Genomic DNA, 13294 nt, shown 5'->3' with positions numbered 1-13294 from the left:
CGTTCCCAAACCGTTCCGATCAGCGTCCCAATTGCTCACCAAGGAAACCGAGTGGGAGGTGGGAATCGCTTCCGTTTAGAATCCGTCGCATTTGCATCCCTACTCTCCAGTCTCAATTGTTGGTTATTAATGTATGGCGCTTTCAAATTCGATTGACATAATCCAGCGGTAATAACGATATGTGTTTTGAAAATGACATGTTATTACCGATATGTGTTTTGAAAATGACATGTTAAATAAAGAAGATGCGTATTTTGAAAAGGATATGTCTGATACAATATAAGCCTAGTGGAAGAGGAGGATTAGAGATGGATTTGAGCGAGTGTTGGTTTGGATGGGGTCAGCATTATAAGTCACAATCCCAAACTCGGGTCAGGCTAGATTTTTACACCCGAGCTACTTTCAAAGTCTTTATCTTTGTCTTGACTTCGCGCGCCAACGTAACAATCACATTATTTAAATTTCAGTAACTAAAATTCGGCTGGTGGCAGCTGCATCAGCAGTAGTTATTTGTCTCATCACCAACAATAAAACGAATCTTCACGCGTGCAAGAAAGAAGAGAAAAATCCTCTCTTCTCTTTCGCAAATATAACGACTATCAACATCGAAAAGTCCTCTTCTACTTTGCCTGAGCTAGAGAAATGGATAGAGACAACCAACTAAAAATAACATTGAAAAGTCATGCCCCTCCACTGTTGTGTAACAATTTGATCTTTCAAAGTGCACCATAAGTGAATGAGAAAGGTTCTACAAAGTGCTTAACCTAATTAGCAATCACTTTAATTAAGTTTTTAATGAGATAAACGTGTCGCAAAATGATTAACTTGTTGGCCTATTAACTTCTGAAATTATTTGGATTGACGGCCGGTACCTGAGCTTCTAAATTCGAACACTAGTTATTTTATATTTTTGGCTGAGTTAATTTTAAGATTTACCTTTCTTAAAAAAAAAAAAATCTCAAATTAATTATATTGGAGGTACTGTTGAAATATGGCATTAGCAACCTCACCTACTTCTAGAAGCTACATGATTAAACGAGTACCAAGCTCTCCTTTTTTGAACTTTGAAGATATTGTCACCTTGCTCCTCAAGAAGTTTCTAGTCAACAAATAATCACATCATTAATTTGCTCCTTCCAAAGATTAATTTTAATTTTCTATTCTCCTATTTACCAAAAAATCATTTCAAATTATCCAGTGTAGCTCAACATCTAATTCTTCTTCTTCTTTGTTTCCTTACGAAGGAAAAGGTGATATAACTTCGTTGGATTTGGGACACATTAACAAAGGACAAAACCATGTGTGAGAGTTAATAATGTGATACATCTCTCTCTATGATCAATATTTTGAGAACCTTGTGTTGATATACATAGGTCTCATCTTGAACCCTGACTAGGTCAAATCCAATTTTGGTTTCAACCCATTCTAAAATATCAGGCTACGGTTGGAGCAGGTTGGTGAAGTTCATATTGCGACATTTTGATGGTCCAACCTATGCCATAATAATTGGAGTCATTTTCTCCTAATCAAGAGGGTCTAGAGAGTGTTTACCCATTTAAACTTAGGCGGTAAAAGCCGCGAACGAGTTCCGCACCGCCGTTAAATTTCGTCGGAGCACTTGTTTAGATCTTGTTGCAAGAAAGTTGGAGATTCATCCTGTCATCGAAATGTGAGAAGATGTTCTGAGTTCAAGTACTGAGTTGATCAGCATCTCCCAATCTTAATAAGTTCAAATACGCATTACCAGCATATATATATAACACAAATTCAATTAACATGTTAGACCCTCCTAGGGCGTGACAAAGAATTAATATGCTCGAACTAAAGGAGTGTACTAAATTCTAATATCGTGTTAAAAAGCTTGAATAATTATCAAATTAAGTAAATATTTTGAGTCGCAGATAAAAGATTTTCTTTATATTGTTGGTATAATGGACTCTATAATATATATGTCAACACATCAACAATATATAAGTGTACTATTATAAGATCCAACAGTAGCATTCTAATATTTAAGCTAACATATAAAAAAAGAAAAATCTTTATATTTTTACATATTAATCTATATTTTTATTTTATATTCTTTTCTTTTATTATTGACCAAAAGTTGATGGCATAACATGAATGAGTGGATTGACCCAATTTTTGGGTCTAAGAAAGTTGATGGCATAACATGCGTGGATTGACCCAATTTTTGGGTCTGAGTGGGTGAGAACTGAGCAGAGAAGCACAATTCCGTGGAGAATTAGTATAAGCCCTTAAACACAACATATGTATCTTCTTTTAAATAAGGGAAAACTTCAAATATCATTCCTCTCGTTTCACATTTTTTCATTTTAGTATCATATGATTTAAAGTGTATGAATTTAGTAATCTGTTGTTTCGCACTTTCTCACTTTAGTATTCTGTAGTTTAAAATGCATCAATTTAGTATTCTGTGGTTTTATTTTTCTCTTTTCGTTTGCTCCTTTGTTAATATTTTGTTAAATTATATACAAAAAACTTTAAATACCCTATCTAGGTTTATCGAATATTCATTTTAGTACTCTTTAGTTTTAACTTTGTCACTGACTTTTTTTTTACTCCGTTAATATCTCGTTAAATTATATACAAAAAACTTCAAATACCCCACCTAGATTTATCGAATATTCATATTAGTACCCTTTAGTTTTTAACTTTATTACTAATTTAATGAAAAAAATTAGTGAAATGGATAATAAAAAGAAAAGAAATGAAACCACGAGGTACTAACTTGATACATTTTAAATCACAGGATACTAAAGTGAGAAAGTGCGAAACCACAGGTTTATCGAATATTCATTTTAGTACTCTTTAGTTTTAACTTTGTCACTGATTATTTTTTTACTCCGTTAATATCTCATTAAATTATATATAAAAAACTTCAGATACCCTACCTAGGTTTATCGAATATTCATATTAGTACCCTTTAGTTTTTAATTTTGTTACTAATTTAATGAAAAAAATTAGTGAAATGGATAATAAAAAGAAAAAAAATGAAACCACGAGGTACTAACTTGATACATTTTAAACCACAGGATACTAAAATGAGAAAGTGCGAAACCACAGGAACTAACTTGATACACTTTAAACCACAGGATATTAAAATAAGCAAGTTGTGAAACCACAGGGGGGTATTTGAAGTTTACCCTTTAAATAATAATAATGCCTGTGGAGTCCTTTTGGTGGGGGGGGTGGTTGGTTTAGAGAAAGATAGCATGCCATTCGCTTCCTTTATTTTACTTAGAAATAAACTTAGCTGGAAATATAAATCAACTAGGATTCGAACTTGGGTCTCGAATACCAACCACCAAGTCTTTTTTTGGGGGGTTTGAATCCTATCAATGTACGATGAATGGGTTGATCAACAAAGCATCTAAACTTGTGTTGCTCATGGACCACAAAATTTTGAGTGGTGGGGATTAATGCGGTACACCTCATTTAAACCCTAACATCATCATCATCATCATCATCATCATCATCATCATCATCTTCCTAATAGTGACAACCATTTTGGAGTGATAGAAAAATAAAATCTCAAAAAAGGCTATATAAAAAATATGGGCAATTGCTTATATATCCATAAAAGGTTTTCGACTTTCTGATTACCTTTTTAGAAGACTAATATTGAAAATACCTTTTTTACGTTCAAACTTATTTCCAATATACTTCTAGAATTAAATTTGTTAATGAACTGTTAGTAATACCTATTATTTCTGTAAATTACTATTTTGTACTTTCAAATTATACCCTTCTACCATCCTTTAAGTTAGGGGTACTGTTAGATGTGACTCGAAATTGATAATCGACTTCAGTTCGGAATTTTGAGTCGCTGACAGTTTCGCGGTACAACCAAATTGGAAAATAAAATTGTGAAGGAAAAATGAATATATGTGATGGATAGCGGAGGGCTCGGGCTGACAGACTCGAGCCCGTAGAGGATCCGAAACCCGTTAAGAATTTCTCGTCGTTTTTGTCCTAGAGGCGATTGATCGAAGTTGGTTATACTCTCTGAACATTGTATTCCCTTTTTCGTTTGATTGTGAAATTTTCTCCTCCCTCGCCCGTGATTTTTTCCTACAAAGAATTTTTCACGTAAATCTGTGTGTTCTCTTTATTTTCTGCTTGTGGTTTATTTATTTTGTGTCCGCGATTTCGTTTCCGTTTTTGCGCTTGTCATAACAGATACAAAAAATATTTTGATCTTTGGTCTTTCAAATATATCTTTTTATCATCACCGATATTTCTAATTTATTTTAGGTTAAGGACAAAAGAGGCATTTTTATTCTTACAAAGTTTAATTTTTCATAGTTATTCTTGCAAAAGTTGAATAATATTCCTTCTAAAAGTGAATAATGTAGATGTATCCTCATAAAATTTTTAACAGTTATCTTTTTTTTTTCTACCGTTATAAATAATATAAGAAAAAAAAGGTCAATTCATCTCATTCACTAACAAAGTTGAGTATTTTAGCGATGATTAACTATATTTTCCTGACGGATCTTAACAGTATGAATATATTTAAAAATATTAAAATTTTTATAAAAATAAATATAAAAATTAAAGTTTATAAAAATATATTTATTATTTGATATGTTTGTTGAGAGGTGTTCATGCAATTAACCTTATTCAAAAAGATCTCTTTGGCACTCTATGCCTATGGGCTATCTATGGCTAATGGGGTGGGCACGTGGGTAAGTAATGCCTTTTTTAAATAAATAAAAAAATTTAAATTCTTTTTTAATTTTTTTATATAATAATAAACAAACAAGAAGGCTGGGAATGATGGGACTGCTTGGCCTTGTATTAACATTATTATTATAATAGTATCAAAAAATATTATATTGAAAGAGTTTGGATTATGTGCTTTTAAAAATATGGCGGCTTTCGTGCTGTCAAATCGTTTTCAATATTAAAACTTTCGAATCATAAATCGTCTCTCTCCATTAAACTTGATTTAAAATATTAAAAGTACGTAGAAAATGAATTTTATAATTTTTAAATATTATTTACGTCATGATTAAGAAAATTGAAAATCAACAGATGAAAATAAATTTTTTTCAAAAAATAATAGTATTGATCTTGTTTTGTATAAATAAAAAAATTTTATTAACATTTTATGAGATTTCTTATATTATTGAATTTGAAAACGGCTAATCATGGCTATTAAAATTGTTAATTTTGGGCCAGTCAATTATTGGATAAATGATATTAAAAAATTACAAAATATTATAAATGAAGTCTAATATAGATGTTAAAAGTTATCATTTGAAATATATTCCTAAAAATTATAAAAAAAAAAATATGGAAGAGAATATGGCTTTATAAAAAATCCAACTATTTCTACAGTTTTCCCCCTCTAGAAAAAAAATTGTAAATATATATTATAGGAGAGTAAAGTGATTTTCCATCATATTTTTCATTTATTTTTTAATAAGATTTATATTAAAATTATATTTATGTTTACTAGATAATAAATTTTATTGAATAAAATATAAACATGCAAAGTTTGAACAGGATTATAAAATTTTGGGAAAACTTCAAACCCCCCCCTGTGATTTCGTAGTTTCTCACTTTGCCTCCATGTGGTTTAAAATGTATCAAATTGTCCCCCTGTGGTTTTGTTTTTATTTTTTCGGTAGCTTTTTTATTAATATTTCATTAAATTATATACAAAAAACTTCAGATACCTATCTAGATTTATTAAATATTCACTTTAGAACCTTTTAATTTTAACTTTATCACTTATTTAAGAAAAAAAATTAATGAAATTGATAAGAAAAAGAAAAAAAAGAAACTACAGGGGGGCAAATTGATACATTGTAAACCACAGGGGGGGGCAAAGTGAGAAACTACGAAATTACAAGGGGGTTTTTTAAAGTTTTTCCAAAAATTTTAGCTGCAACATATGTCTTATTCTCGCTAATTTAAGTTTATATGTACACATGACATCTTAGTATATATTTTTATCCGAATAATTTACCATACGTTACATTCGAAAAAAAAAAATATGGACATGGTTATGGTTTTGTAAAAAAATCTGACTGTATTCGACCGTTTTGGCTTGCATTCGGCTTCTTGCATATATAGCTAGGTTGTACTAGTTTGCTGCAACCGGAGTTGCAGGGAATTCCCCCGTTCAAGAAAAATCAATGAATGAATGCTGGTAATGTTCCAGAATACGAAGAAGCGCTTTCCAATGTCGGAAGCAATCCTCGGATTCTTGTGTCCAAAAAACCGCTGTCGATGACTAAGCCAATCACAAAACGCCAACCCTCCATCAAAAAATACAAAATAAAAAGAATAAACAAATAAGCAAGGATGAAATGTATGAAACGCCAACACAATGACGTAACCAAGATTATATATATATATATATATATATATATATATAGAATTATGCTACTATACTATTAATAGTACGAAGCTCTTGGTACTATTGAGTTTTCGGCCGTTGGATGAAAGAATGTGCGGTTAGGATGATAGTGGTCCCCGGTTAAATTGATAGTGGTCTCCTAGGGTTGAGTGGGTGGTTGGTTTAATAGTATAATCTAACGGATGAAAATGATCAACAGGTAGATCTAATGGTAGAAAACTCAATAGTACCAAACGCTTGGTACTATTGATAGTATAGTAGCCGGACTCTATATATATATATATATATAGTCCGACTATAGTATTTGTAAAAACATCAAACAATTCGTGTTTGTAAGTTTTTCGCCACTAAATTTATTTCTTAATCATTTTTATTCGTTAGATTATACAATTTAATCATCTACCTATTCAACTCTAGAGAAGCATTATCATCCTAATCACACATTTCTTAATCTAAGGACTAAAACTTTCAAGCACCAATAATTTGGTACTTTTACAAACACAGAAGTCCAATATATATATATATATATATGAAATAAACTAAAATTAGTAGATCATTTTCTAAAGAAGCATAAAATAATTATTCTGTAAACATGTTTAAGTGTTCTTGGGAACCCTCCTTTCTTTTTAGGAAAAAAAAAGAAGGTTTTGAATCTTCAGCTTAACTATAAACAATATTAGCTACTTATATAGATTTATGGGTTATATCATATGTAATATCATTTCTCGATCTGAATTGAGTTTTTAAGATAAAAAAATTATAATTAACTTTATGACAAATGAAAAATAAACATAAAATTTTTAAGTAAAATACACAGAAACCAAGTCACAATATTATAATACAACAATAGGATCTCTACCCATACATTTTTGCCACTAAAAAAAATTTAAAGGAATAAACATATAGAGTATGCATTACCCAACACTCAAACCCCTTTTGGGACCATTATTGAAAAAAAGAAAAAAAAAAGAAAAAAAAGTGTAACTCCTTTTGGGACCAAAACCACGCCGCCCAATCCAGCTTTGCAACCCAAATTCCGGTAAACCCACCTCTCTTGACTTTTCCCAACACCGCACGCCAACAACACCCCGCACACCAATTCGAACAATGTTTTTTTTGGAAAAAATTTCAAATACCATTCACGTCGTTTCATTTTTTTTATTTTAATATTTTATAATTTAATAATAAAGTGTATCATTTTCGTTCTCAGTAATTTTATTTTATTCTTTTGTTATCTCTTTTACTAATTTTTTTCGTTAAATTAGTGATAAAGTTAAAATAAAAAGGCACTGAAGTAAATATTTGATAAACTATAGACGGGGTATCTGAACTTTTTAATATATGATTTAATAAAAAGTTAACGAAGGGACTAACGAAAATAAAAAAATAAAACGACAAAGTACTAAAATGATATACTTTAAACAATAAATTATTAAAGTGAGAAAGTGCGAAATCACATGGATCGTATTTGAATTTTATCCATGTTTTTATTGTGTGTCTTGACTCGTTCTATAGACGGCAATAGCAATAGTATGAACTTTTTTTTTTTTTTGAGAGAGAAATAAGTATGAAAAATTGGACCGTTGAAACTATTGAGGAGAAATTACATATTGGCCCAAAAGTCACTTTTGTAAAAGATAAAAACATTTATTGAAAATTGTTTTATTGAGAATATTTTATTCTAATGTAGTGTGAAGTTTTTTTTTTAGTTTAATGTTGAAAAAAATATGAATACTGAAAAAAAATTAAAATATCATTTACAATTTCTCTTCTAGAAATAAGTCTCAATTTAACTTTTTTTTTTTTCTCAGAATCTCCTGATGCTTTTTCTCCAAGCAAGACATCTAGACTTTTCATTAATCCAAACTCACATTAATTTGTATGTCAAAATAGAATTGTAAGTGGGACCAAGCACACATTAATTTCGGGTAAAAGAAATACTGAAAAAAATAAATATTCAATATCTCAATTTCAATCATCCGGTCATTCTTTTTTCACTTTAAACTATCACTCATCCTTTTTCACTTTAAACTATTACTCAGGACCGACCGTCTTTAGAGCAAGTGGCAAAGAGCTTGATGGTTGGTATCCGAGATTCAAGTTCGAATCCTAGCTAATTCATGTTTCCAGCTAAATTTATTTCTAAATAAAATAAACGAAACGGGTAGTGTGCTACCTATCTCTCTTAAAAAAAAAAACTATCACTCAGGAATTTATCACGCTACAATATATACCACTATTACTACTACCTCTCTATTTAGAGAGAGTAATAAATAACTAAGATTAAATTTATTTTATTTTATTTTATTAGTGCACTTTTCAGATGAACTAGAGACTCTGATCCATTGATATTCGTTTGCTAAATTAGCCACCAAAATATTAGGCGGCTCTACCGACCGTTTCTAGAGCAAGTGATAAAGGGATTGGCAGTTGGTACCCGAGATCTCAAGTTTGAATTATAGTTGATTTACATTTCTAGTGAAGTTTATTTATAAATAAAATAAACGAAACGAGTAGCGTGCTACCTATCTCTCAAAAAAATAACATTAGGCGGCTCTCTAAGAAAATAGCTTACTAAGTGCTAGCTGTTCATGCTTTGGGTCCATAGACCGGGTCCAAGAAAATAGCTTCTTCACTCCCCAAATTAAAGAACCTTCGGAGAGACATTTAATACCAAAGAAAATAAACACGGTTTCTTTCCCTCCCCCGCTTCCTCTCCTCTTCCTCTACTCCATCCAATTCCCCCCTAAATCATATATAAAAATATATATAAAAAACTCTCCCCCTACTCTCTTTCTTCTATTACTATCCTTTCCCTCCTCTATACTCTCTCTCTTCTTCTTTTTGGTGCAGCACAATTACATAAGCCACTGGAGCAAAAGTGCTTGTGGAATAAAAAGAGGCTTCTTGGGAGGAGAAAGGAATAATAGTAAGTTAAGAGAGATGGTGCACCATCATAGGAATTATCATGTGCAGCCGCATAGGAAAGAGGATTTGGAGGAGCAGCAGCAGCAGCAGCAGAAACAGAAGCATCAAATTCAAGATCCTCCGGTGGAGCAGGCTCATCGCCTGCGCCACCTGATGGATTACGCGTATTTCGTGGGCCACCACCGGTCGAGGGTGTCGAACACCGCCTTCCTCCGCCTCCTCTTCCTCTTCTCCCTCATCTCCTGCACCCTCCTCTTCGCCCCTCGCGTCTTCTTTTGTAAGCTCTCTCTCTCTCTTTCTTTCTCTCTCCTTCCGCCGTCCGAGTATAAATGATTAAAACACCGTAAAAGTTTTACGGTGATTGAAATTTTCATACAAAGCAATCGTATCGTGACCGAGTTGTAGTTGTAGTGGTCAAAGTACGCATCACACGTGCAAATTGTTATGATTTAATATAACTGCTTTGTTGTGCGCAGACACCTTCGGAGCAGACGACGTAGAATTCCGAATGCGGCCGCGGGAAGACGACCAGAGCTGGGCCGCGCCGTGCTCGACCGTCAGGAACGACAGCATCTGCTGCGACCGCACGGCGTTCCGCACCGATGTCTGCTTCATGCGCGGCGACGTCCGCACCCACGCTGCCTCCAACTCCATCTTCCTCCTATCTCCTTCTTCTTCTCCTTCCAATTCGACCGTCGACGAGAAGATCAGGCCCTACACTCGCAAGTGGGAGGCCAGCGTCATGAGCACCATCGACGAGCTCAGCCTCCGCACCGTCGCCGCCGCCAACCGCTGCGACGTCGTCCACCGCGTCCCCGCGGTGGTGTTCTCCACCGGCGGGTACACCGGCAACGTGTACCACGAGTTCAACGACGGGCTAATCCCGCTGTACATCACGTCGCAGCATTTCGACAGGCAGGTGGTGTTCGTCATGCTCGAGTACCACGACTGGTGGATGACGAAGCACGGCCACGTCGTCTCCCGCCTCTCCGACTACCCGCCGATCGACTTCTCCGGCGACCGCCGCACCCACTGCTTCCCCGAGGCCATCGTCGGGCTCCGCATCCACGACGAGCTATCGATCGACGCGGCGAAGACGAAGTCGAACAAGAGTATAAGCGACTTCCGCCGCCTCCTCGACGAAGCCTACGCGCCGCGCGTCCGCGCCATCGACCGCGACGAACAATCACATCGCAACAACAGCAACAGCAGCAGCAGCAGCAACAGCAACAACAGAAGTAATGAGAAGGCTCCGAAGATGGTGATAATGTCGCGGAACGGATCGAGGGCGATCGAGAACGAGCGGGAGGTGGTGGAGGCGGCGGAGGCGGTGGGGTTCGAGGTGGAGGTGATGAGCCCGCAGCGGGACACGGAGCTGGCGAGGATCTACCGGGCGCTGAACTCGTGCGACGTGATGGTGGGCGTGCACGGGGCGGCGATGACGCACTTTCTGTTCATGAGACCGCGGTCGGTGTTCGTGCAGGTCGTGCCGCTCGGGACCGACTGGGCGGCGGAGATGTACTACGGCGAGCCCGCGCGGAAGCTCGGGCTGCGGTACGCCGCCTACAAGATACTCCCGCGCGAGAGCTCGCTGTACAGGAAGTACAGCAGAAATGCTACAATATTAAAAGATCCGGACAGCGTCAACGCGCAGGGCTGGCAGGTGACGAAGAAGGTGTACTTGGACGGGCAGAACGTCAGGTTGGATATTGGGAGGTTCAGGAAGCGCTTGGTTAAGGCGTTTGAATACGTGACTAAGAAGAGAAGGAGGCAACAGCTGCAGCAGCTGCAGCAACTGCAGCGGCGGCAGCAGCAGCGGAGAATCAAGAGATGAGAAATAACGGAGAGTATAAATTGTGAATTTTGTTCTTTCAATTGATTTTTATACTATCATATGTATACATACATTTGTGATTTTGTTTGTGAATAATTGCTGAGAAAAATAAAATGTAGATGCCTGTGTATTGTTCTACTGCAATCAAGTTATAAGCTAAAACGTATTTATAGGTTTAATTGTGTCCGAATAGTTTTCTAACTGTTAAATTGAATAGTATGTTAATCTAATTCCTTTGATTTTTTTTTTTGCAATTCAAATAATTCTACTTCACATCATATGCATCAGCATCCAATGTTTGCCTACATCATTTCTACATTTTTTTAATGCTTCTCAAAATATTTTTATTATTACAATATTTTTCACTACAATTATGTAATTTTCTTTGTTTTTTTTTTTATAAGGTGCCGTTTATTGCACGAAATCAAAAGCTCAGTGCACATCATATTGCAATTCCACAAAGGCAACTTATTAATTATGAGCAAACAAATCCAGAACAACACGTTTTCTATGTATGGACAAGTCGTTTCGCTATTAGAGATAATAATTGCATTTGGAACTAGATAAGTAATACTCCACTTTGGATGGGTTCTACCCAGGAATTAGGATAAACCTATAAATGTTTTTTTTTTTTTTTTTTTTTTTTTTTTTGCGAGATAGGTAGCACGCTATCCGTTTCGTTTATTTCATTTAGAAATAAACTTAACTGAAAATGTGAATCAATTAGGATTCGAACTTGGGTCTCGGATACCAACCACCAAGTCCTTTACCACTTGCTCTAGGGACGATCGGTATAAATGTTGATACCATTTTTGAAGTTTTCAAGTAAGGTATCATTGCATGGCCAATATCTGAACTGCAAGAATTTTCCAAAATCCAAAGGTGTTGATAAAAATTGACCTCAAAACTCTAAACAGCATTTGGTTGCGGGATAAAGTAGGAATAGACCACTTTATCTCTTAATTCACCCAAATACTAAATGAATCAATGGATTTATTTAATCTCTCACTTAATGGGTTATTCTGAAATAACCCATTAAGAAGGTGAAATTGTTGTTCCGCCTTTTTGGTGGAATAATAATTCCTTCTCTTTATACCTTTACTAATTTAATAATAAAATATTACTAATTAATATATTATATATTATTTTATTAACTAATTAGATAGATTAATAATTATCCACTTGATTTACTATTATAATAAATATTTAACTAACTATTTGAGTGAATTAATTTATTACTCATAATTAATTAGTTAATTAAAAAATTAATTATTTATGGTGTTTATATAATAATAACTATTATGTACATTGATTAACCAATTAATATTTTGATCAATATAACTAACTAAATAATTAACTAATTAATTTATTAACTTAATTTGTTAATTTATCAAATTTTTTATAGTTAGTTAATTTATTAATTAACAATACTCATGGTTAATTAATTAATATTCTAATTAATTAATTTATTAATATTTATAATTATCTAATAGTATTCATAATTAATTAATTAATTAATTTGTTAAATTATTATTTAATTGATATTTTGATGTTAATTAATTTTATAAAATATTATTATTTTAAAATTATAATTAGTCTTATTCCTATTGTTCCTACGTAACTATCCAAACACTATTTTTTTTATTCTCGGAAGTAACCCAATTATCATCCAAACAAAAAATTAATTTTATTTTCGCTTATCCCTAAAGTTGCACGTACCTATCCCAGGAATAACCCAAAAAAACTTATTCCTGAACCAAACGATATGTAAAAAGTTTTTTTTTTCTTTTTCTATTTTTGGGCTTTTATTATTTCAAGGAATGAAATGTATTCTTTTGGATGCAAATCTTAAATACAGATTTTATAATTATTTTTGTTCAGAAAGCTGAGTTCATGCATCAGAGAAAGGAAATGTTGAGAAGAGCATCTTTTTCCCTCCAAAAATCTCAATACAAAAAGGGCCAAGGCCCAATAACAGAGCAGCCCAATGAAAAGAAGCACCAGATTTTTTTTCAATTTTTTTTTTAAACTAAAGTATCTGCGGACCGGATCTGAATTGTTGATATACTATAGCCATATTTTGAAAAGAAATGGATATAAAAAAAAATACTCTACTCATTTAATTTCAGGTCGCGTCT

The 13294-nt window shown here is 33.8% G+C and overlaps 1 protein-coding gene across 1 annotated transcript; it reads left to right on the top strand.

Annotated features, from left to right (window-relative positions):
- Positions 9073–11300, top strand: LOC109728298. The gene is made up of 2 exons (XM_020258675.1): positions 9073–9599; positions 9799–11300. Exons 1-2 carry the CDS (start codon positions 9338–9340, stop codon positions 11154–11156), a joined length of 1620 nt encoding a protein of 539 aa, XP_020114264.1. The 5' UTR covers positions 9073–9337; the 3' UTR covers positions 11157–11300.

This window comes from Ananas comosus, linkage group 23 (assembly GCF_001540865.1).
Source record: "Ananas comosus cultivar F153 linkage group 23, ASM154086v1, whole genome shotgun sequence".
NCBI lineage: Eukaryota > Viridiplantae > Streptophyta > Magnoliopsida > Poales > Bromeliaceae > Ananas > Ananas comosus.
The sequence above is the reverse complement of the archived record's forward strand: the minus strand, read 5'-3'. Positions and strand labels throughout refer to the sequence as shown.

What these genes read in the sequence shown, in the direction of transcription:
- LOC109728298 (XM_020258675.1), top strand. Translation starts at nt 9,338, where the DNA reads ATGGTGCACCATCATAGGAATTATCATGTGCAGCCGCATAGGAAAGAG. An exon ending in CGCCCCTCGCGTCTTCTTTT is followed by an intron (nt 9,600 to 9,798) that starts GTAAGCTCTCTC and finishes TGTTGTGCGCAG; the next exon opens with ACACCTTCGGAGCAGACGAC.